Genomic DNA, 24,317 nt, shown 5'->3' on the forward strand with positions numbered 1-24,317 from the left:
GGTGGAGTGCTGGGGGAGCGACCGTAATGGAGGGAATCCAGACGCCAGACCCAGGGCCTGTGTTCCTTCCCTAAAACTGTGTTGAAACTGAAACCAAATTGGCATCTCTGGCCACCTGTCAGCCCCTAGTAAATGGTGACCAGAGAAGACCCCTGAGGGATGCAGCACTTATTGTGCCACCCTGGGGGGCCTTGTACCCTGTCACCAACACACTGCCTTTGCAGGCTGAGTGTCTAAGTACAGAACCAAACAAAGAGTCGACATGGCACACATCCCTGCGTGCCATGCCCACAAGCTCACTGCCCTGCCATAAAATAAACTTTCAGTCACCCCTCTAGCTGGGTGCCCTATGCCAGTGGTGTGGGCACAGGTGCATGAGCCCTGTGCCCCTACAGTACGCAGGGCCATTCCTGGGCACTGCAAGTGCAGTGCTGCCATTAAAGTATATGACACTGGGAGGTCGTCATTACGAACTCCACAACACCATGATGGCTTCACTGTCATTTTGTATAGTCCAAACTGCAGCCAATCATCCGACCGCACCCACCAGAATGTTCTCTGAGGCTCAGGCTCTGATTGTCTACCGCACGTCGTGTGAAGGGAGTCTACCTGAGCTCTGCTCAGTTCTTCTCAAATTCTTCTCAAATTTCTTACTTTCAGGATGTCTTCCTCTAAGAAATCATTATTCAGGCCTTGTGACTTTTATGGTAAGCTCCGACTTTTCTCAGAAGATCCCCACAAGAAATGAATCTACTGCCTGTATCCGGATCATCAAGTGAAGAACTTCAAGATATGCAGGACCTTCCCTCAAAAGACCCTCAGGGATAGAGAGGGCCGCCTACTTCTGTGGCTACAGAAGCTTAAGGATCAGGACAATCCAGTTTCTGAGGTAGGAAGTATTGCCTCTGGATCATCTGTGGCCTCTAGGAAGAGGGCTGCTGATGAGGTTTTATCTTCTCCTGGGGCCAAGGTTGTGAGGAAACAACAACCCTCTAAGGGTTCAGAGAGGCCTACCACTTCAAAGGCTACTCCACCTGTCAAGGGCAAACCTTTGCCTTCCACGCCCCTGAGAAGATCAGTAAAAATTGTACCTCCTAAGCAAACTTCTGAGAAGATTCTTCCTCAGAAGAAGACCCCGTCGACGTTGTCGACACCCCCTTCGTTGACAAAGATGCCCGTTGACGCAACTTCTACATCGACTGTAACGTTTTCCTCACCTAAGCCTCAGATGATTGTCGGCATCATCCCCGTCGACGCTGGTCTATGTCTCTGTGAAACCCATCTCGTTGACGAAAGAGACTATACCTGTCGTCGGCGCACTGTCGACGACCAAGACTAACAATGGCGGCCTCGACGACGGCGGCCTCGACGACTGCCACTTCATCGTCGACTACTTCCTCGTCATCGAGAACTACATAGTCGTCGATGACCAAATCGTCGTCTAAGACCACATTGTCGACGAAGCCCTCCTCGTCGTCTAAGTCATTTCATTTTAAAGTCTTTTATTCGATTAAGCATTTTGTTAATCATAAAAAGTACATCATAATTATTAAAACATAACCTCATAAAATACACGTTATTAATATTACAATGTTACAGTACAGTTAAGAAGCATAAAAAAAGGGGAAATACACTTTACAACATATACATAACTAATGCAAATTTTTGAGGGTTTAGATCTTCATTTCTTATTGTTTTACGAATTGTTAAACATGATTTAAAATACATGGCTAAATTCTTTGCCATGTATTGTGATTCATGCTGTTGCAATGCTAGAAACGCCGGTCGACAGGTCCTCAGTCCCATCTGGCGCAACACTGGCAAGACCCAGCGTTTGCGTGTTATGGCATAAAAATGGCAAAAAAAGACTACATGCATAGTTGTTTGGGACGAGACCTTATCGCATGGGCATTTCTCCAATTAATGAGACCAATTTAATGGATTTGGAAAAGTCCCCAATCGAAAAAACAAATTAAAACTAAACCTGGTTAGTAGGTATTTTTTTGTGGTTGGATAAATGGTATGTGAGATAAGGCTGTATACCTAGTGACACTTGGACCATCAAGATGTGAGCATTTGTTTGCTTGGGTACTTCGCCGCACAAACGAAGTTCCCTGAGATGACTAAGGCAGTGGGACTTAAGAGTTTTTCTGCTTAACTCACTAATTAATGATGGCTCTCTGACGTATTGGTTAAGATCCAGATCTTTCAAAAAGTTGACAACATATGCCAACCATGGAATATTTTTCCAGAGTGTCAACCCTAAGCAATCTAAGATCAAGGCACGAGTAAGATGGCATTCTGGCTTAGACCAGATACGGTGCCATAGGAGCATTGGTTGACATTTGATGTAATCAGCTAGATAGTCAATCCCAAGACAACCGTATGTGGGGGCGCTCTGTGGTAGGGCCAACAGGTATTTAGCAAAGCCATTTTGGATTTTTTGGAGTTCAGTCGTGTTTACATAGCCCCATACACCGGCTCCGTATGTAGCAATGCTCTGACATTTGGCTTGGTGAATTTTAAGTAATACGGGGGGGGATGGTTTACCCATTTTTCTGGAAAATGAAACAAGGGCAGAGGTGGCACGTTGGTAAAGCAATTTTCTAGTTACCAGTGCCCTTTTCCATGTTAGCTGTTCGTCTATTAGGATACCCAAATAGGGGTATTCCCTAACACGTTCCAGTTTGGATTGCTCGATGCAAAGATGTTTAGAGCTTTTCACCTTGGGCCCTGTTTGCATGACAAAGGTCTTGGTCTTATTCACCTTTAACCCAAGTGAGAGCATATAATTACAATATTTATCCAACTGTTTCTGTAACTGTACTAGGGACCTAGCGAAGATTACGGAGTCATCAGCATAAAGTAATGCTGGGATAGGGCGATGATTAATAGTAGGTAGATCCTGACTCCCTTCAAGCATTGCTGCTTCCAAACCATTGGTGTATAAATTAAACCGGAAGGGAGCCAGGACACAGCCCTGTCTAACTCCGCGAGTTATTGGGAAAGAAGATGTTAATTCGCCACTTGTTCCAAATCTTACGCAAGCAGAAGCTTCTGAGTAAAGCTCGCGCAGAAATTTGATGAGCGGCGGATCTACTCCCAACTCCTCCAAAATAGACCACAGCTTAGCATGAATTACACAGTCAAACGCCGCACTGAGGTCGACGTAGACCATGAATAGATTACCCCGTTTAACTCCCACATACTTTCCTATCAGAAGTGTCAGGTTTAAAGCCTGTTCTACAGTACCCAGTCCCTCCCGGAATCCATACTGGAGGTCGGTAAGAATGTTGTTTTCTGCCGCCCAATCCTGTAAACGATCAAGAATTAGGCGGCCCACGACTTTACCCAGTGAATCCAGGAGGGAGATGGGCCTGTAGCAGGTAAGGTTATTTCTATCCCCTTTTTAGGTTTTGCCTCGCCGAAGATGCGCTCTGCGCATCTTTTCGGCGCAGGCGAAAACCTGATGAGTTGCATAGTGTGGCTTGGTTCGGCCCTCGTCCTTGATTGGCTGGCTCCGTAAACGGAGCCTTGCCATTGGACGAGGGGCCTGTCCGTCAATGCCGGACCAGACACGGGGGCGTTCCCGACATTCTTTGGCTTTTGCCGACGTCACGGGACGCCGGGAACGCCCCCGTGTCTGGTCCGGCATTGCCGGCACTACTGCGTCTCTTCTTCCCGTTTCCCGCCCCGTGACTGGCCGGCCGGCCAATCCTAGCGCGGCCGGCCGGAAGTGCCCGCCCCCCGCAGCCCGGGGAATAAGGAGAGGAAGACGGAAAGCACTATGGCGGCGCCCGCGGGGAGACCGGAGAAGTGCCTCTCCAACCTGCCGCTCTGTCTGGGCTGCCCAGCCTGTCGCTGCTCGCCTCCCAGACCGATCGAGAAGTGCCGCCGTCGCAGGGTGCAGGTGAGTCGATTTATTTGTTTGTTTTTTTCCCTCCTCCCCTACCCTCCGAGCCCCTGCCCCAACCTGTCTTCCTCCTCGTGGCCGGGGCTATGTTTAGGGGCGCTAGGCCGCCCGCATGGCCGGGCTTTGTGTGCCGGTTACGGGATGACTGGGAGATCCACGGAGGCTCTTGAGCCCCTGCGGGGGGATACAGGGGGTCCGCTTTGTGTCCCACCGCTGGCTGCAGTCTGCTCGAATATTTTTATTGCTGCCCGCATTGCCCCTGCAGCTTTCTGCTGATGTGTTGGCTTTGTGTGCCAGTTACGGGATGCCTGGGAGATCCACGGAGGCTCTTGAGCCCCTGCGGGGGGATACAGGGGGTCCGCTTTGTGTCCCACCGCTGGCTGCAGTCTGCTCAAATGTTTTTATTGCTGCCCGCATTGCCCCTGCAGCTTTCTGCTGATGTGTTTTACAGCTGGGAACCGGCGCTCGCTGGTCACATACCGAAGATTAATGGCGGCTTAAGTAACTGTATCGAGCCCAGGTAACATTCCGGCATTTTTAAATATTTATCGCGCTGCCTGTGCCTTGGTACTGCACAGAAACGTGCAATAACACTAAATTGCAGAAAGCTCATTTGTACTGCTGACGCGGCCATCATTTTGTTTTCATGTAACCTCGGTGCCCGGTAATGGCCCATAAATAAAGCTTTGACATCCCAGGTGACGCATGCCTCGATTCCGGGTGGCTCCGTCTCCGCCGTGTGCCTTCATGTGGAATTTTCAAAAACGGGTCATCTTTGGGTGTAAGCCGACCTGCTCTCCTCTGTTGTGTTAAGGGGCACCTTGTGTGTGTGATTGTAGCTGCCGGGGCACTCTCTGTGCAGGAGGGAACTTCGAAAATCACCCTGCCTGGCTCCAGTCGAGCAGCCCTGTCCTTCAGCAGATAGAATGATTGCTTTCAGTGAAAATTGGTATTCTGTTGCCCTTTGTACATCTGTTAATCCTTATCGTCATGACAAGGGGAGGGAACGGTGTATCATCTATTAATAAGCGATCTGGAAATTAATGTCTGTGCTCATATTTTACTACACGTTTAAATATGCCTATATATCACCGTATTTATATTTTTTATATAAATGTATGGGCATTTTCTTGTATATATACACATATACCCCCCCCCCCCACACACACACATACATATATCTATATCTTATATATGTACACACACGTGGTATGTATGGCAGGTGTATGTAACATTTATCATCCCGTATGATCGTCAGTTTCCTAATAAATGTAACCCACTTCTCTTAACGTTAAAAATATCGTTACTAAGGTTGACGAGTTAAATTAATCCAGTTGATAACTGGTTTAACGAAGGGAAAGCTTTGTGAGTATACCTTCAGTGAATATTCATTTTCGACATTTTATAGTGCTTCTTAGACTGCTTTGGAGATTACGAAGGGAGGAGCTTTATTCTAAAAATCAATATGCATCATATTCAGGCTGCAACTTTATTGCAGAATTTTGACGTGATAGACCGATACATTTTGCCAACGTCACCGAGGGGCAGCGTTTTAAGGAAATCATTTTCCAGAATGGATGTGAGCAGAAAAAGCCCGTGTGTGGTCAATGAAATCGGAAACACAGCGATGTAATTGTTCTGTTCTCGCCGAGAACGAGAATTACTCTTCATTTTGCTGTGCCAAGGACTTTTTAAAGCGTTAACCTGATGACTTGTTACCGTTGCCATAGAATCAAAAGATGGATGTATTTTGAGAATGATCTGTAGACTGAGTAATCTCCAAGCAGCGATCACCCTCGAACAGGGAAGGACGACCATGCTTCCCAGTAAATTGGACCTTTAACACAGAGGTTAATAGAAAATAAATTACTTTCCCTGTTGGTGCAAACTTTATGTACGCGGTGAAATACATATTCATCACGGGGGAAGAGATGGCCTCCTACCATCCAGGTGAGAGGCAGGCAGGCTGTGGGAGCACAGTAAGGTCCTGTTTGTTGCAATAACATCTGTAGCACATTAGAACAGAACCTGATGTCTCGGAAGATCAGCAGACTCCTCACGAGAGAAGCACTAATACAGGCTGTCTTAGCCATGGTGATCTCTCATTTAGACTGTGCCAATTCTCTATACTTTGGCATACCACTGTATCTCACCAGAAGACTGCAGCTAGTACAGAACCAGGCTGCTAGGTTGATCTTTTGGCAACCCAGATCCCTCTGATGTGCCGTTCCAGTCTTTCTGTTCTACACTACAAAGTTTGGTTGGTCAGTTTCTTCCTTCCTCTCGTTTTTATCCTTTATTTCAGCATTGCGAAGATTTGGTTGACTTTGGGCGGCACAGCTTTACTTTGTTTGTGGAAAAGAGCGATATTTATTAATTTGTTGACTGCTCTAATGACAGGTTGGTGTTATTAACTGTTCCATTTGTTAACTGTACTCGTTTTTATCCTTTATTTCAGCATTGCGAAGATTTGGTTGACTTTGGGCGGCACAGCTTTACTTTGTTTGTGGAAAAGAGCGATATTTATTAATTTGTTGACTGCTGTGCCCAGAGTCGATGACTTTTCTCACAGTGCAGGTTGTACATTATTTTGAGAGAAAACATTGTTCATGAAGTTTTGGGATCCCACCCCTGCTCAGAGCGTTGTTTGTTGTCAGGTGTTCACAGCTTAGCAAATTTAGGAATTTAATTGGTCTCATGTCCTGATCGGGGTAATAATACTGGGGCTGTGCTACCGCGCTATCCAACCACCGTACGTCCTTTGTTCTGCAGTGAGGAGCAGTGAAGAATTTCGGGGTCCAGAACGTAATATCCGGTGTTTCTACACTCCGTGTGCCCCTGTTGCCTGCTTGTGCTGTGTGGGTGTGTGTGGAGGGCTCTGTGTAGCTGTGTGTGTGGGAAGCTTTGTGTGGCTGTGTGTGTGGGGGGCTGTGTGGGTGTGTGTGGGGGGGCTCTGTATGGGTGTGTGTGTGGGGGGGCTCTGTGTGTGTTTGTGTGTGTCATTTGCGAGAGATAAAGCTAGTGGCATTGTAAATGGCAATGCCATTTATTTATGTTAAAAAAACATAAATAAATATAATGTCAAGAGCAATGCCAATAGCTCTAACTTTAACAAAGGCAAAACCATTGCATTGTAAATGCTTGTTTAAAAATTGGGAGAAGTATGGAGGAGGACCAAGAGTCCAAAAGGCCAGTGCTTAACACTGCCGCCATAAGCTGGGTGATGATTGGGGACCATAAATCGATGTTGGAGACAAATATGTCAAGTGGGACCCCATCCGGGCCGGGAGCCTTTCCAGTTTTTGAGGAGAATAATGCACTTATAACCTCCCCCAGGGTGAAACATAAATCAATTGGATACGCCCCTTTTCCTGGGCACACAGTTGCTTGATTGTATTGCGCCGCGCTAACCAGGGGGAGATCACTAAAGATCTTGGAAAAGTGAGTCACCCACTCGTCCGCGGTCACTGCTACATCTAGGTGTTGATGGGTGTTGGCCTCAAGCATAAATGGAAATTTAACTACCTGCCAGAACTGGGTGCTATCCTTTGTATGGCAGCTCTCGTGTAGTTGGGCCCACAGTTTTCTCCTATGCTCTTTTTTACATCTGGTTTGGGCCTGCTTGTATTCCGATCTTAATTTGGCTACTTTAACCTTGTCTCTGATTGGGTTATGGAGTTCATTCTTTAGGGCGGTTAGTGCTTTCCTACATGCCGTATCGAACCATCTTGGATCAAGATGAATACCTAATTTATGGGTTCGAACTAACTTGTTCTGAATGGTTTTAAGGATTTCCCCAAAACTGGAAATAATTTGCTCGGGGGTAGAATCCTCTTTAAGGCAGGTGTTTATCCAAGGGAGTGCCTTAGTTATGATCTTAGTTGATGTTACTAGTGGATCTACCCGTGACCATTTCACGGAATAACCGTTGGTTCTATCCATACTTAGTGCATTCATATGTAACTTTAATACAATGCTGTTGGGGAAGTGATCACTTGATACTTCTGTTCCTGTAGTAAACTGATAAAGTGTACCCTTTAAAGAATAAGAACACAAAATAAAATCTATGGTGCTACAACAACCCCTGCCGTGAAAAGTAGATTTAAAAACCACGGGAGGGTCTACAAGTTCATTTAACATACAACATTTCTAGAGACATTAAGCTATCATTAAGGGAGTTTCCTACCGGGGAGTGGGTAAAATGTGTCAACGGGCAATCGTTTTCGTCTAAAAGGCCACAATCAGTTTTCTTGTAGTTTGAACACAGTTGTACATTGAAATCACCTCCCCATATTACATTACACAATGTAGATGAATGTTTAGCACGTTGTTCACTTATAGACATGGTAATTGCTGACACAGTTTTCATACATTCTACCTGGGATAAATTGTTGTAGAAATTAATAATACTATATGACGTACCATTTTTAAAAATAACCAAAAGAATTTGATAATTCGGGGTATTCCATAATATGGAGATTTTTCTTACTGTGAGGTTATTTGAGATGTATATGACGAGACCCCCCATTGGTCTGCCATGTGTTGTTGGACAGGCCGGAGAGTGAAATGTTAAGTAGCCTTGTATGTGCAATGGGTCAATTGTCCAGGTCTCTTGCCAACTGATTATCTGGTGTGTGGTAACAAAGTCCAACCAGGATGCCGATAGAATCTTGGTTCAAAGACCTGCCACATTCCAAAACAGTATTGATACTAAATAAGACAACGAGGTTTCATCAGTGGGTACAGGTCTTCCTTTCTGTGCTTGAGTTTTTAGAGATGCACAGGCACCGGTTTTGGGGGGGAAGGGAGAGTTACACCTTGTTTGAAACTAGTAACAGTAGAGCAAGACAGGGTGAGGTCGCATTGGTGAAAATCTTCAACCTCTATGTCAATTATATCTGTTTCAGTTATATCTGTTGTAATTGTTGAAGGTATCACTTTGGCCAGTGGACTTGAGGGTTGAGAGAGGCTTGATAGCATTGATGGTGATAAGCCAGGTAGGGGTGTGATCCCATTTTCCAGTCCCTGGACTGCTGGTGGTCAATCTACCATCTCCAGGCAGTCAAACCTGTTGTAGGTGGAAACACCCCTCCAATCTGGAAATGGCATGGTTTCCCTGCCACCTTGTCCTGACCAAGTTGACCAATTCATTTTACTGTTCCAGTTACCCACCTGGGTCCAGTTCCATTCAGGGCCTGGTGGTAGGGATTTAGCTGGGGGGTAGAAAAAGGCTAATCTTTTTGTAGAGATTCCTTCAGGAGAAGTTTGGGGCCCCCATGAGGAAATAAGTTCCACAGTTTGGGGATCTTCAAAATGTATTATTATACAGTCCCCTGGGATCAGTTTTGGCTCCTTCCCTACCCAGGGAACTCTGCGAACTGATACAACTCTGTTATTAGCATAGGGCGGAAGTGGCCGGTTCATTGACAACCAGTGTAGTACCTTGTTTTTTAGAGACCATCCAGGCTCGTCCGAATTAATGCGCAGCTCTGGAACCCCAGTCATAATGATAACATATGGTGTGGCTTCTGGGGGGAGGTAAGCTGGGTGCTCTCCATTACGTCTCGTGTTATAGGCTGCGTTTTTGGGGACAGGTGTCTTTTTAGGAACTGGAGACTTTTTTGGGGCTGGTGTCTTTACTGTAGTTAGTGGCTGATGAATTAGTGGGTTGGCTCTCTGATACAGATGAAGCAGGGAGGGAAAAAGTAGCAGAAGCAGCAGAGTTTTTTGCAGCAGTATTAGCTGCTGTATGCTGCACGATTGTCGAAGTTGTATTAGCTGGTTTTTGTTGGTTCACCATTGTGGTAGTCACCACTTTGGGGGCTTTAAGTGATTGTGGAGGATTTATTCCCCCTGGGTTTTTTTGTTTTGGGTTATGTATTTGGGCCACAGAAAGTGAGGGCGTAGGGATCGAGCTTTTCTTAACTTTTAAATCAGATGTTAGTATAGCTAAAGATTTTTCGATTTTTAATAATGATACCTCTAACGGTTGGAGATGCTGTTTTATTAAGGCCTCTATGGAGGCCAGTATGTGGGTATCATGGGTATTTGGATCCCGCCTAATACATGTGTTGCCACTTGAAATGAGTTTATGCGTGTCAGATGAAAGGTTTATTATTTCGGGCGTTGTGGTAGTGGTCGGCTGTTGAAACTTAGCCGAGTGAGTTAAAGCTTGAGCTAGAGAAGGGGAATTTTCAACAAGTTGTGACGAGAAATCCTGTTGTGTGTTAGTATTATTTTGTGGAGATTTCTTATTTCCTTTTTTGCCCTTACTCTTCTTCGGGATAGCACCTTCTCTCTGGCCCCTCGTGATGGGAGAGGAAAGGTCCTCATCTGGAGGGTTTATGAAGAGAGTCGGAGTTCTCTCAAGTGATGGGGGAAGGTGAGATACAGAGGATTGAGATATTTGTGTTGTAGAGAGATCGATAGAAACCGACAAATCTACAGTCCCAGGAACCATTGGGGTCTCTTGTTGCGTACCAGAGACTAAGATGCGTTGAGGTGTTACAGCGGAGGCCAAAAGTCCCAAAGAGGAACGCCTGACTGCAGCTAAGTCCTGCGAGACCCTCCTTTCTAGTAGGAGGACACCTTGGTTGATAGCATCGTTCGCCTTGGCGATAAATTGATCTATTGGCCCTATAACCTGGGCAGTGTGAGTAAGTTTGCTGTTTCTGGTAATTCTGGGTGACATAGTAACAGTATCAAGGGACTCAATACCAGAGTGCAAAGGAACAAAACCCGGGTAATAATTTTAGTATGAACACAATAAATGGAATACAATGTTAGAGGGGTGGCCCAGTCCAGTCTTACCCGGGCTTGAACGGGATTAAACGGGCCCGCCCTTGGCCCGGGCTTCGCCCGGCGTCCCGCGAGACGGGGGTGACTGGTAATTTATGCGCCTCCTGGCGCGCAATTGACGCGGGTTGCGTCCCGAAGGCTCTTGGGAGTTCTAGTTTTTTCCCACCCCGCACTCCGCTCGGCAACCTCACCCCGAGGTGGGACAGGGGTCAGGCGGCGGGAGGCGGGTGGACAAGAAGCACAGCGGGTTGCAGGGTCAAGAACAGGCTTTGAGTTCAGCCAAAGTGTCCAGGCAGCAGCGGATCGCCTCACAGTAAGTCCCCCACTCGACCGGGGTGATTGGTAATTTATGCGCCTCCTGGCGCGCAATTGACGCGGGTTGCGTCCCGAAGGCTCTTGGGAGTTCTAGTTTTTTCCCACCCCGCACTCCGCTCGGCGGCCTCACCCCGAGGTGGGACAGGGGTCAGGCGGCGGGAGGCGGGTGGACAAGAAGCACAGCGGGTTGCAGGGTCAAGAACAGGCTTTGAGTTCAGCCAAAGGGTCCAGGCAGCAGCGAATCGCCTCACAGTAAGTCCCCCACTCGACCGGGGTGACTGGTAATTTATGCGCCTCCTGGCGCGCAATTGACGCGGGTTGCGTCCCGAAGGCTCTTGGGAGTTCTAGTTTTTTCCCACCCCGCACTCCGCTCGGCGGCCTCATCCCGAGGTGGGACAGGGGTCAGGCGGCGGGAGGCGGGTGGACAAGAAGCACAGCGGGTTGCAGGGTCAAGAACAGGCTTTGAGTTCAGCCAAAGGGTCCAGGCAGCAGCGGATCGCCTCACAGTAAGTCCCCCACTCGACCGGGGTGACTGGTAATTTATGCGCCTCCTGGCGCGCAATTGACGTGGGTTGCGTCCCGAAGGCTCTTGGGAGTTCTAGTTTTTTCCCACCCTGCACTCCGCTCGGCGGCCTCACCCCGAGGTGGGACAGGGGTCAGGCGGCGGGAGGCGAGTGGACAAGAAGCACAGTGGGTTGCAGGGTCAAGAACAGGCTTTGAGTTCAGCCAAAGGGTCCAGGCAGCAGCGGATCGCCTCACAGTAAGTCCCCGTCTAAGTCAATTTCGTCGATGGACACTTCCTCGTCGGCGTTGTCACTGTCAGTGAATATTCCATAATCGACGGCCCCGTCGACTACCCTCCCGTCGACGCAAAAATTGTCATCTTGTACTGAACTACTAAGTCTGGTCACAGTCTACGGCTTTATCATCTATGACAAATCCCCCTTTGTTACAGAGACGTGTTCCGCGCTTGAACCCTTATCTCCATTACATCTTTCTCCCACTCCGACAACGGGGAATGATTCAGGCATGTGAATCTATGAAAGACACAAATACTGCAGAACCACAGATTACAGGTAAGTAACTATTGTTTATCAAACTTTTTAGCACATTAAACCAGCACTTATGCCAGTGTTTGATTTAATGTAAAATGCACGACCGAGGGCATCTTGGAGATGCCCCCTGAAACCTAACCAACTCCCAGTGCCCTGAGTGCGTGGCTACCGAGGCTGCCACCACCAGGCATGTTTCTGGACCCCTGGGTCGAGAGCCTGCACATCCTGGGACGAGGTGCCAAGATCCCCCCCCCCCCCCCCCCCCCCCCTCCCCCCCAAGATGGGCAGGGGAAGCTTCAAAGGCATGCCACCTTTGTGAGCTTCCTCAGGCCACTTGCTGTACTCAGCAACTGGCCCCCACCGGTTCTGAACCCCACTCTGGCGGAAAACCCTAAGTGAGGAAAGGGGGCGTGCCAGCCTATGCCAACTCCACCCCTCAGGTGGAAGAGGCAAGGTGAAGCACAACTCCGGGCTTCGGCCATCTTGAGGATGGGGAGCCCTGCCCAATCACAGCTAGGCTCCTGCCCCCCTCCCACAGGAGAGGAGCAGGCTAGGGGGTGTACTCACCCCAGGACAGGGACCCATTGGTCCCTGCCCTTGCCCTACCCGTAACGCCCCTAAATTTAGGGACACCCTGAACCTTCCTTCCTCAGATCCCGATTGCAAGAAGAAGAAGAACAAGGAAACCAGAAGACCTGCCATGCAGCTGCTAACAAGAGGACGACACCAGCTGACTTGGCCCCAGAACACTACAGGCCTGTCGATCCCTGAAACTGCTCCTGCGAAACCCCGGCATCTCCGGCGGACAGCAACCTCGAAAACCCCAGAGGACCTGCCTGCCTTGAACCTCTAAAAAGACTGGGACTCCTACGAGCAGTGGTTCTGCTCAATCAACAATACCCCTGGTGCCAGCCAGGAACCGGAATCCAGCAAACTCTGCACCCGCCAAGCCCAGCCTGTGCCTGAGTGATCCAAGACCACAAGGACCTCCCCCGGCGACTGTGACCCGGAGTCCAGTGCCCAAAGACCCTCTTTGATGACCTAGACGGCGCCTGCAGCCTCAGAACCAGGTACCCCTCCAACCGCGACCAGCTGAGGGTAACATTTCCCGACGCCAAAAGACACCCCTGCACTCAGCGCCCCACGGCCCCTTATGCCTTCCTTTGGGGTACCTGCCTCTTCTCCAAGATCCCAACTTACCTCTCGAAGTGGTGGTAGCACCTGAAGAATCTCCGTCCCCGAGCCTGCCGCCTTTGTTCACTTTTTAACTGTTCCATTGGATAACATTGAGCGCCCGACGGCTCAAAAGCACCCTGCACCCAGCCGCCCGAGTGCCACTGGAAGTGCAACTACTACACTAATTTACTTCCCCACTTGCCCTAAGTAAGTGACCAGGAGCTCAGCTCCCACTTGCTTGCTTGCAGCCACCAATCAGAGTCCCTATCCTCCATAGGATTGCATTGGGCCTACTCTCTCTGCACCCTGCTGCCCCTGCGCCGCTGAGGGTGCAACAACTGTACCTTTCCGACCCTGGGAGACCCCTGAGTCTATGCCCAGAACCTTAACTCTGCCAGTCGAGTACTTACCTAAAAGCCGATAACTCATTTTCCTTCTGTAGGATAACGTTGACTGGTTTCACTTGGAAATTCTTTTAAGTGTGGAGTTTTGAAACTTTAAAATGTTCATTTAAAATCAACCGAATAACGAATTCCGAAATACTCACCTGTGATCAGGAGAGAAGTCAGTTCTGCACCCTTTAGCCCAGCACTGAACCGTAAAAGTAATTATAAGTGTACTTACCAGTATCTTGAATTTCCTCCCAAAGGATAACATTGCTTGGTTTTCACTGAAGTGTCAGCTTTCAAAATACAATTATATTCTTTAAAAATCACAACTGTAACTAAAACGCTTTTACTTAACTGTTTACAGCTTATGTCCAGGGACTGAATACAGGATCCAGTCCTGTGGTTAGAAAAGTAATCCATAAAGTAATCTATTTCATTTATCTAGAAAAACCCATTGAGCTCAATGTTAAATTGTGTTTGAAATTGAGTTGCCTATTGCAACCACTGTAGCTATTGTACTTACTAAGTCTATTGCCTATTTGCAAAGTAATTGCCTAAAGTCACTCATACTGAGAAAAGTATATTTTGATACCTTGTTGGTTCTAAAATAAAACAACGATATTTTTTGTAATAAAACAATTGGCCTAGAGTTCAGTTCTTGAGTGTGTGTGAGACCATTTGCTGACTGTGTGTACAACAAATGCTTTACACTGTTCTCTGATACTGCCTTACTGCTCGACCAAGCTACCACTTTAGAGAGTAAGGTTATATATAACTTTAACCTCTGCCATACCTCTGGAGACTGGGGACTCTATACACACTGTACCTTACTTTGGTCCAGTATATATAGAGCCACTTTCTTACACTGCAGTTATCCAGTATTGGTATTTTTCATAGATTCACCTGCATCCCACCCTCCTCCCCGGAGAGGCTCCTCTGGCATTACAGTACTACTAGCCACACTTGTGATGGAAAATCTGAGGGATTCAGTCTCTCTTGGGAAGGTTCTAGACTGTAGCCTACACCCTCTAGAATCTAGAGGGTATAGGTGCGGATTGGTTGTGTGTGTTTGTTCCTTTTTAGGTTTCGCCTGCCGAAGGCTGCGCTCTGCGCAGCTTTTCGGCGCAGGCGAAATCTATTGTTTACAATATGGGCTTCAGGAACGTCCCCCGGCTCCCATTGGCTAGCTCCATAAATGGAGGCTAGCCATTGGGAGCCTGATCTGTCCGTCAAGGCCGGACCAGATTCGGGGGCGTTCCGCGATTTTTTCGCCCTCCACCCTTTTTGCATCGTCATCGGGCGGCGGGCGGAGTTTAGTTTTTTTTTTTGTGGTGTTTTTCGTCACTATGCCGACCACGGCCGCTGGAAGAAGTCCAGGTGAGTGCCCGTTCCCCCACCCCCCTCCCGCTGTTCGTGTTCCCGCCCCCCTCCCGCTGTCCGTTCCGCCCCCCTCCCGCTTTCCTGTGCCTGCCCGCCCCGCTGTCCGTGTGCCTACTGAATCCGCCCACATTAGGTCGTCAATACTGGAGACTCCGAGCTATTCCCGCTCCAACATGTTGACTAATACTCAACAAAACATTCTTTCTTCGTCTGGTTAACCAGGTCAGTCTACAATTCAATTCCTTTCTAGTTGGCGACTGAGTTCGCTCCCATTGGATGATGGCAGCACGTTAGTGCCAGGGCGACGGATCCCCAGTCCTTCTTTGTTCACGCACGCACGGTTCCTAACGTAGCGTCCGTCTGCTGTTTCTATGTGGCCGTTGGAGGGATCGGCGCCCCAGTTCCGGCCAGTCCCTCCCTTACCCGGAGGAGTCGCCGAGCCTAGGAAGAGTAGCCAGGCTGGGAACAGCCGCCGGGCGTGATGAGCGACCCGGCACGGGGCTGGATGGGGGCTTGAAGGGCAGTTGCTGATATAGGGAAACGGGCACGTCGCGAGGCAGCATGGAGCAGGCGGTGATCCTACGGAGCTTTATCCAGCGGGTGAGAGCCATGGAGAGGAAGGAGCCCTCTTCTGTAGCGACTTCATGGTGAGTCCTGGGCACTGGGATGTTTCAGTGGTACCGTGGGAGCTGGATGTATATGTAATTAAACTAATTCGGGACCGAAGGGTAAACGCACGAGCGCCGGTGGTCTGTTCGGGAGGGGCACTGATAAGCTGTGGAGGAGAGGCTGGTGGGCAGTGTATGTTATGGTCCTAGCTGGAGAGGGACCGATGAGCTGTGGAGGGTAAACACAGGTAGGCTGCGGAGAAGCATTGGGGCAGTATAACGGATTATGACCGTTCCATACAGCGGTGGCTCTGACGGTGGTGTGTTCAGGACAGACGCTGTTGGGTATAAACTGTTTTGTTCTGTAGGAGAGATGCAATGTGTAAGAGGCAATGGAAGCTGCAGTAGATGCTATGAGTGCTGGTATTAACAGTGGTAGCTTAGAGCTCTGCAAAAGAGCCATTGGTTAGCTGTGCACGAGGGCCATTCGGAAGGCTGTAGGGCAGTGGCTCTACATGATGGGCCATGTGTGTCTGCAGAAAGGATAAGGGCGGTAAAGTTCTTCCAAACAAGCAAACGCACACATGTCCCATCTGAGACTCTGATGAATTGGTGAAGGATGAGTAGGGGCAAAAGGATGGGGCATCTGTTATTCCCAACATTGGATTTTCACATCTGACATATTTGCTACTCTTCAAATAATGAGCGGGCCATGTTTCTTACTAGTTTCTGCAAGTAATACTTGGCTGGGTGTATTAGCTGTCAAACCATTCATTAAGTTTGCCGTAGCATTTAAAGTAGTAGTGACTGCTAGGTCATGTTTACTGAGCCGCGAGTGTACGTTGACGGGTTCATCTTTGATTAATACTCCCAGAACACGAGTGAAGGGGGCTGGCAAACTATGCCCACCTCTTGAAGATTTAGCCTGTGCTTTTCCATGATTGCACCTACTGTAAGGTGGGCCTGTGTTGCACAAACGAGCAGAATTGGTCTGTTGGCTTGATTGCGCCCCAATCCGTACCCAGTCTTTCACTGGAATCCCTTTGTTCTCTGTGGTGTTCATGATACACGGATGCCCTCGGACCCCAAGAGGCCGTTGCTTACCGTGTGTCATGCAGGGATGGTTAAGCCCTCGGATGTTGCGCAAGGCTGACGGGATGTTGGGAGGGTCTGGGAGTGAGAGTAAGTGCTTCCCTGCCCCCTCGCTGTGCTTGCTTCCCTGCCCCCTCGCTGTGCTTGCTTCCCTGCCCCCTCGCTGTGCTTGCTTCCCTGCCCCCTCGCTGTGCTTGCTTCCCTGCCCCCTCGCTGTGCTTGCTTCCCTGCCCCCTCGCTGTGCTTGCTTCCCTGCCCCCTCGCTGTGCTTGCTTCCCTGCCCCCTCGCTGTGCTTGCTTCCCTGCCCCCTCGCTGTGCTTGCTTCCCTGCCCCCTCGCTGTGCTTGCTTCCCTGCTCCCTCGCTGTGCTTGCTTCCCTGCCCCCTCGCTGTGCTTGCTTCCTTGCCCCCTCGCTGTGCTTGCTTCCCTGCCCCTTCGCTGTGCTTGCTTCCCTGCCCCCTCGCTGTTCTTGCTCTCCCGAGTGTGTGTGTGGCTTTGGGTGGGTGTGTGTGGCTTTGGGTGGGTGTGTGTGGCTCTGGGTGGGTGTGTGTGGCTCTGGGTGGGTGTGTGTGGCTCTGGGTGGGTGTGTGTGGCTCTGGGTGGGTGTGTGTGGCTCTGGGTGGGTGTGTGTGGCTCTGGGTGGGTGTGTGTGGCTCTGGGTGGGTGTGTGTGGCTCTGGGTGGGTGTGTGTGGCTCTGGGTGGGTGTGGCGTGGCTCTGGGTGGGTGGGTGTGGCTCTGGGTGGGTGGGTGTGGCTCTGGATGGGTGGGTGGGGCTCTGGATGGGTGTGTGGGGCTCTGGGTGGGTGTGTGGGGCTCTGGGTGGGTGTGTGGGGCTCTGGGTGGGTGTGTGGGGCTCTGGGTGGGTGTGTGTGGCTCTGGGTGGGTGTGTGTGGCTCTGGGTGGGTGTGTGTGGCTCTGGGTGGGTGTGTGTGGCTCTGGGTGGGTGTGTGTGGCTCTGGGTGGGTGTGTGTGGCTCTGGGTGGGTGTGTGTGGCTCTGGGTGGGTGTGTGTGGCTCTGGGTGGGTGTGTGTGGCTCTGTGGGTGGCTCTCTGTGTGTGGCTCTCTGTGTGTGGCTCTCTGTGTGTGTGTGGCTCTCTGTGTTTGTGGCTCTCTGTGTTTGTGGCTCTGTGTGTGTGTGGCTCTCTGTGTGTGTGTGGCTCTCTGTGTGTGTGGCTCTCTGTGTTTGTGGCTCTGTGTGTGTGTGTGGCTCTGGGTGTGTGTGGCTCTGTGTGTGCCTACTGTAAGGTGGGCCTGTGTTGCACAAACGAGGAGAATTGGTCTGTTGGCTTAATTGCGCCCCAATCCGTACCCAGTCTTTCACTGGAATCCCCTTGTTCTCTGTGGTGTTCATGATACACGGATGCCCTCGGACCCCAAGAGTCCGTTGCTGACCGTGTGTCATGCAGGGATGGTTAAGCCCTCGGATGTTGCGCAAGGCTGACAGGATGTTGGGAGTGTCTGGGAGTCAGAGGAAGTACTTCCCTGCCCCCTCGCTGTGCTTGCTTCCCTGCCCATTCGCTGTGCTTGCTTCCCTGCCCATTCGCTGTGCTTGCTTCCCTGCCCCTTCGCTGTGCTTGCTTCCCTGCCCCCTCGCTGTGCTTGCTTCCCTGCCCCCTCGCTGTGCTTGCTTCCCTGCCCCCTCGCTGTGCTTGCTTCCCTGCCCCCTCGCTGTGCTTGCTTCCCTGCCCCCTCGCTGTGCTTGCTTCCCTGCCCCCTCGCTGTACTTGCTCTCCTGAGTGTGTGTGGGGCTTTGGGTGGGTGTGGGTGGCTTTGGGTACCTTTGGGTGGGTGTGTGTGGCTCTGGGTGGGTGTGTGTGGCTCTGGGTGGGTGTGTGTGGCTCTGGGTGGGTGTGTGTGGCTCTCTGTGTGTGGCTCTCTGTGTGTGGCTCTCTGTGTGTGGCTCTCTGTGTGTGGCTCTCTGTGGGTGGCTCTCTGTGGGTGGCTCTCTGTGGGTGGCTCTCTGTGGGTGGCTCTCTGTGGGTGGGTCTCTGTGGGTGGCTCTCTGTGGGTGGCTCTCTGTGGGTGGCTCTCTGTGGGTGGCTCTCTGTGGGTGGCTCTCTGTGGGTGGCTCTCTGTGTGTGGCTCTCTGTGGGTGGCTCTCTGTGTGTGGCTCTCTGTGTGTGGCTCTCTGTGTGTGGCTCTCTGTGTGTGGCTCTCTGTGTGGCTCTGGGTGGGTGTGGGGTCTCTGTGGGTGTGGGGCTCTGGGTGGGTGTGGGGCTCTGGGTGGGTGTGGGGCTCTGGGTGGGTGGGTGTGGGGCTCTGGGTGGGTGGGTGTGTGTGTGTCTCTGGGTGTGTGTGTGGGTGGGTCTGTGTGTAGGTGGGTCTGTGTGTTGGTCTGTGTGTAGGTCTTTGTGTGTGTGGGTCTGTGTGTTTTTGTGTGGCATTTGCCAGAGATTAAACTATTGGCATTGTAAATGACAATGCAATTTATTTATCTGTTTTCAAAACCAACACATAAATACTAATTTTGTCATTTACAATGCCAATAGCTCAAACTTTTCAAAAGGCGAAACCGTTGCATTGTAAATGCTTGTTTAGAAAAAGAGGTTGATAGGCTATTAAATGCATGTTTGCCTCCATAATAGCCTATGGAAGTTATTAATTTCTGCTTTTATTTAATGTACCGTGGGACTTCCACTTCGATAACTGGGAATGATTCAAGCATGTGAATATATGAAAGATACTAATACTGGATAACTGCAGTGACAGGTAAGTAACTTATTTCTTCCAATTTATTGTTGGTTCCTTTATTATGCTTCCTTACTGTCGTGAGTATTCTGTGCAAATTTATAAACTAAATTGTGTGCATGCCATGTAACGTAATGATGCACATAAGTGAATTTTTATTGTTGATGCTAGTTAGTGATGTCTGAAATTCATGTGTCCAAACCTTTAGGTGCGTAGTGTGGACAGGAGATGAGCGTGTGTTCTTTTACAATCCCACCACTCGTCTCTCCATGTGGGACAGGCCTGAAGATCTAGTTGGAAGAGCAGATGTTGATAAAATCATTCAGGAACCACCCCACAAAAGAGGATTGGAGGAAGTAAAGAAATTTATGGAGTCATGTAAGATTGCATGCATACATTTTACTATTTTAATGCCATCTTATAACTGAAATCTGTGGTGGAAAAGGGAGTGGTGAGATGCAGACTCTGCTGTATGATTGGTTTAGAAGGAATGTTCTAATATAAATGGTATTCTAGCCAGGGGATGTGTAATTAAAAAAAAGATTGTTTTTTTTGTTTTCATGTTTTACATAGTAAAAGCACTAATGGTTTGGCTTAAGTCAAAATGTTGGGGTAAAACGTCTGTTCTTTTCTAATGTTCGTATCACTTGTCGGCCTGGGTTAAACCCTGGCTGAACACCTTGCCTAGTTAGGTTTTCACCTGCACATCAAATGCGGGTCTTCCATCCGAGGTTCTACTCTGAACTGAGCCTTTGCCTTAGGGCAAGAACCTGCCCTGACTGTGCCATCCCCTGATCCTCCCCCAAAGAGGGCTCGAAAGTCTGTGCCGCCCCACTATTATGGAGCACTGTGAGCCTAACACATCTTTGGCGCCTGTAGGAAAGTGCTCCATTTTGCATGGTTACCCCCACTTTTTGCCTGACATCTGATGCAACCTGATTTGATGTGCCCTAGGTCCTTGGCAACCAGGTTCCCAGAGCTTGTGCTCTTTCCAAAAAATGTACTTTTGGTCCTACAATTGTTGTCTGGCGCCAGTTAAGCCTCTTTGAAAAGGTACCAAGGGCACTGTGATCAGGGAGGGCCTCTAAGGACTGCAGCACCTATTGTGCCACAGTTAGAGGCCCTGTACCTTAACACCCACACAGTGCTAGTGCAGGCTGCGTGTTTTGGTGCAGAGAAAAGTGAAGTCAACATGGCACAGTTTCTTGAGTGCCATGCCTGCAACCCACTGCCTTAGGCCAAGTGAAGTCACCCCTTTAGCAGGGTGCACTATCCCTAAGGTGAGGGTATAGTGGCATGCGCCCTGTGCCTCTAAATTGTCTAAGCCCATTCTTAGACATTGTAAGTGTAATAAAACCATATAGAGTATATGGTCTGGGAGGTGCTCCACAGCTCCATATTGGCTTTATTAAAAACTGTGAAGTTTGGTAGCAAACATCTGAGCACATAAAAACCACACTGATGCCAGTGTTGGATTTAATGTAAAATGCATCCAAAGGGCTTCTTGGAGATGCCCTCTGAAAAAACCCAGCCCTGGTGTGGTTCCTGTGGTTCCTGAATGGCCGCTTGCCATTTGCTACCACCAGACAGGTTTCTGGACCACTAGGTAGTCTCTCTCTGCGCTCTGGGTCCAGAAACAAGGCCCATCCTGGGCAGAGGCTTCCTGCCTCCTCCCCAAGATGGGCTGGGTCCACGAAAGGGAAAGATTCAAAGGTGTGCCGCCTTTGGAAGCTGTCCCAGCCTTTTGCTGCCCCCAGCAACTGTCTCCCACAGGTTTTGCCCCCCACTTTGGGCAGAAAAACCAAGCTAGGAAAGGGGTGCCCACATTTGCCAGCCCCACCCCCATGGGGAGGCGAGGTATACATCTCAGTCCCCTCCATCTTGAAGATGCAGGGACTCTGCCAATTAGGGAGAGGCTTATGCCCCCTCCCACTGGAGGCTTGCATAAAAGTGGGGGTACCCACCCAAAGGTCTGAACCTATTCGTCCCGACCTGCGCACCCCTTTGAACGCCTTTAAATTTAGTATTTAAGGGCAACCCCCAACCGTTCCTCCTCAGATTCAAGGAAGAAAAGACCGAAGAGATGTGCTGTCCCAGGAAGAAGAGCACCAGCTGCTTTGGCCCCAGTCCTACCGGCCTACGCCGTCTCCGACCTGGCTTCGGCAAGAACCCTAGCGCGTCTAGCAGCCAGCAACCCCCAGAGCCCGGTGTACCTGCCCTCTAACCATATTACAGACTGTGAGCACCGGATTTGCTCAAGCAAAGTCTCACCACAGAATCCGAATTCTACAACTTTGCAATTCTGCACACCACGGCCCAAGTGGCCCAACACCACAAGGAGGTCTCCCCAGCGATCTTGACCTGGGATTTGGTGATCCCTGACCTCCCTCAATCCTCATGAAGACGCCTGCTGCCTCAACCTGAAGGGTTCCCCTGATAACGACCGAAGATGGCAAGAAATCCAGAAGACACCCCTATGCCAGATGCCCCACGGCCTTTGGTGTCCCAAACCTACGGTGTCCAGGCATTCCCCAAGATCCCAACTTACCTCTCCAGCCGGTGGTCGCCTTCAGGAAGTCTCCCTGGCCGAGTTTGAAGCAACTTCACAAAACCGAAGGTCTCCATTGAAACGAACAGCGTCCCGACATCCTTTTTGTACCCTGCACACCCGGCCACCCTAGTGCCACTGGTGGTGCAGCTTCTGTGATGGGCTTTGGCCCCTGCAGTGCTGACCTTGGCTCCCACACCCGAGGGGCCTGCTCGCCAGCAGTCCCTAACCGAAGGCCCCGTTAACCCCATTGGCTAACATTGGGCCCCTGAATTCTGTGCCCAGCTGCCCCTGGCAACTTGAGTGCCCATCTAGACCATGGGGAACCTTGGCCCTAACTCCTAAAAGGCACATGCAAGTCAGGTACTTACCTGAAAAACCACAAACACTTTTCTCCCATAAGAACCCATGTTAAGAGATTTTGGGCCTAAAAATGCTGTGTTGAACCGTTTGCATGGAGAAAAAAGAACTCAATTGCAAAGTATTAAGTCATACTTTATATTGACTGATCCTTAGGCATGGTATATAGGCATACCACCCTCAGTTCTCCAGGTAATCCAGAAGTAACTAAAAGTACTCTTACAGTAATTGCTTTGTACTTTAAACTGTTGTCAAAGCATTTACAAACCTTTAACGATTGCAAATTAATACACAACTGCATTTCCTTTAACAGTCTTGCATTTGAGAGTATATTCTACTTATCTGTGCCAAGTCCTGCTTTGTCCTAAATAAAACAGAAGTATACCTTTTTTTTATACTTATCTAATTGGTCTGTATTCTGTCTGAGTCTTTGTAATCAGTCCTTGATTGAGTGAATACAACAAATGCTTAAAACACCCTCTGTATAAGCCTAACTGCTCGCCCACACTACCACAAAGAGAGCTGTTAGGACTTACCTAATTTAGCCTCTGCTATGCCTCCTGGGACTCCTTGGACTCTGTGCACACTATACCTAACTTTGGTATAGTATATACAGAGCCAGTTTCCTATAGCGCCGCAAACAGCTCGAGTTCCAAAGGTTGAACATAAGACACCAAGAGTCTACTCAGTTTGTTTCAGAACTAAGATTGACTCCAAAATTGACTTTGAAGCCAGCTCGACTCAGTGACTCTCTTCTACAGACAAAGGCAACACGCCTTGACGTACAAAGTGCCACATTCCTGCATGACCTCGTCCTCCTGGCCAACTCCTTTCCAGACACTGCTGGCTCACCTTTAAAGAGGCAATTTCAGAAGAGCTTGGGGCTTACCCTATACCAATAAAAGAGAATAAGGGAACCCACAGTATCATGGCCTCCTAGTCGAACCATCCTTGGCTCAGTCCATGTAGAGCTATACTATGATCCCATACTAGTGGGTGACAGACTATGCTTGCCATGAGTACGTTGTCTTTATGCCATAGCTTGTGAAACCCTCTTCTCTTGATGACCGCTTCCTATGAGGCAGTTATGCAGACTACCACAAAGCTTCATGTGCCTGTAGAAGAAGACTTCTTTATCAAGACGCTCTCTAAAATGGAACAGTCTGTCTTGCCAGTGCTTAAAGTCCTTTCCATGTGTTACAGTTGCAACTTAGCAGACCTGGTCAAAGCATGAGTGGTAGCACCAGGGCTGGATGGGATAAAGAATGTATTCCTGCTCTGTTAAAATCCAATCTTCCTTCATAGATGTTACACCGGATTCTCCAGCATTGTATATTTTATAGATTCACATGCTTGAATCTTCCCCTTAGTCATGGTGAGAGTTCCACGGTAACAGTAAAGTAGCAGCATTAAAATATAACCTTCAATTGCCGTAGAAATTCAATAGCCTTAAGCAGCCTATTATCATTGTTTTAAGACATCCAAACATCAGCCAATCAGAGTATAGACCATAGTGTCTCCATCCCCTTCAGGGCCAACATACCTCCGATTTCTTACCACATGTCCTGTGTTGGGGAGTTTCCCTGAGCTCTACTCAGTCTGTGTTTCTACTATTGCCCTTTTGAACTTCCAGCTTGCAGTTCATTTCTTGCTTCATCTCTTCTTAAGAGGTACAGTCCAGGAGTATTAGTCCCTATTTTGTCTTCATTATGTCTTAGTCTAAAAAAGGGTTGTATAGGCCCTGCAAGACTTGTGGGAAGTCCAGCCTAAGGGGTGCCACAGTGAAGTGAAGAAGACGACATAACAGTGTCCACTCCAGTGGGCGGTGACGGGAGCCTGCGTCACTACACTCTGTTGTCTCAACTCTAAAGCTACCTTTGTATGATGCCTGGTGGAGCTACCTCGTGAACCATAGGGGAGATTAACTTTGGACTCCCTCCTTTGACTATCACCTACCTAGCCGGACTTTGGGCAAACACTCCTGCGTCTCTCCT

General features: G+C 49.3%; 1 protein-coding gene across 1 annotated transcript in view; it reads left to right on the forward strand.

Moving 5' to 3' along the window:
- The window catches only part of LOC147659167 (uncharacterized), a 372,891-nt gene that overhangs the window by 303,008 nt on the left and 45,566 nt on the right, over nucleotides 1-24,317 (forward strand). Inside the window, exon 10 of the mRNA XM_086951924.1 lies at nucleotides 19,624-19,793. Coding sequence (XP_086808050.1) covers nucleotides 19,624-19,793 — 170 coding nt within the window. The remainder of the gene's footprint in view (nucleotides 1-19,623; nucleotides 19,794-24,317) is intronic.

The sequence above is a fragment of the Lissotriton vulgaris genome, unplaced genomic scaffold (assembly GCF_964263255.1).
Source record: "Lissotriton vulgaris unplaced genomic scaffold, aLisVul1.2 SCAFFOLD_990, whole genome shotgun sequence".
Classification (NCBI taxonomy): domain Eukaryota; kingdom Metazoa; phylum Chordata; class Amphibia; order Caudata; family Salamandridae; genus Lissotriton; species Lissotriton vulgaris.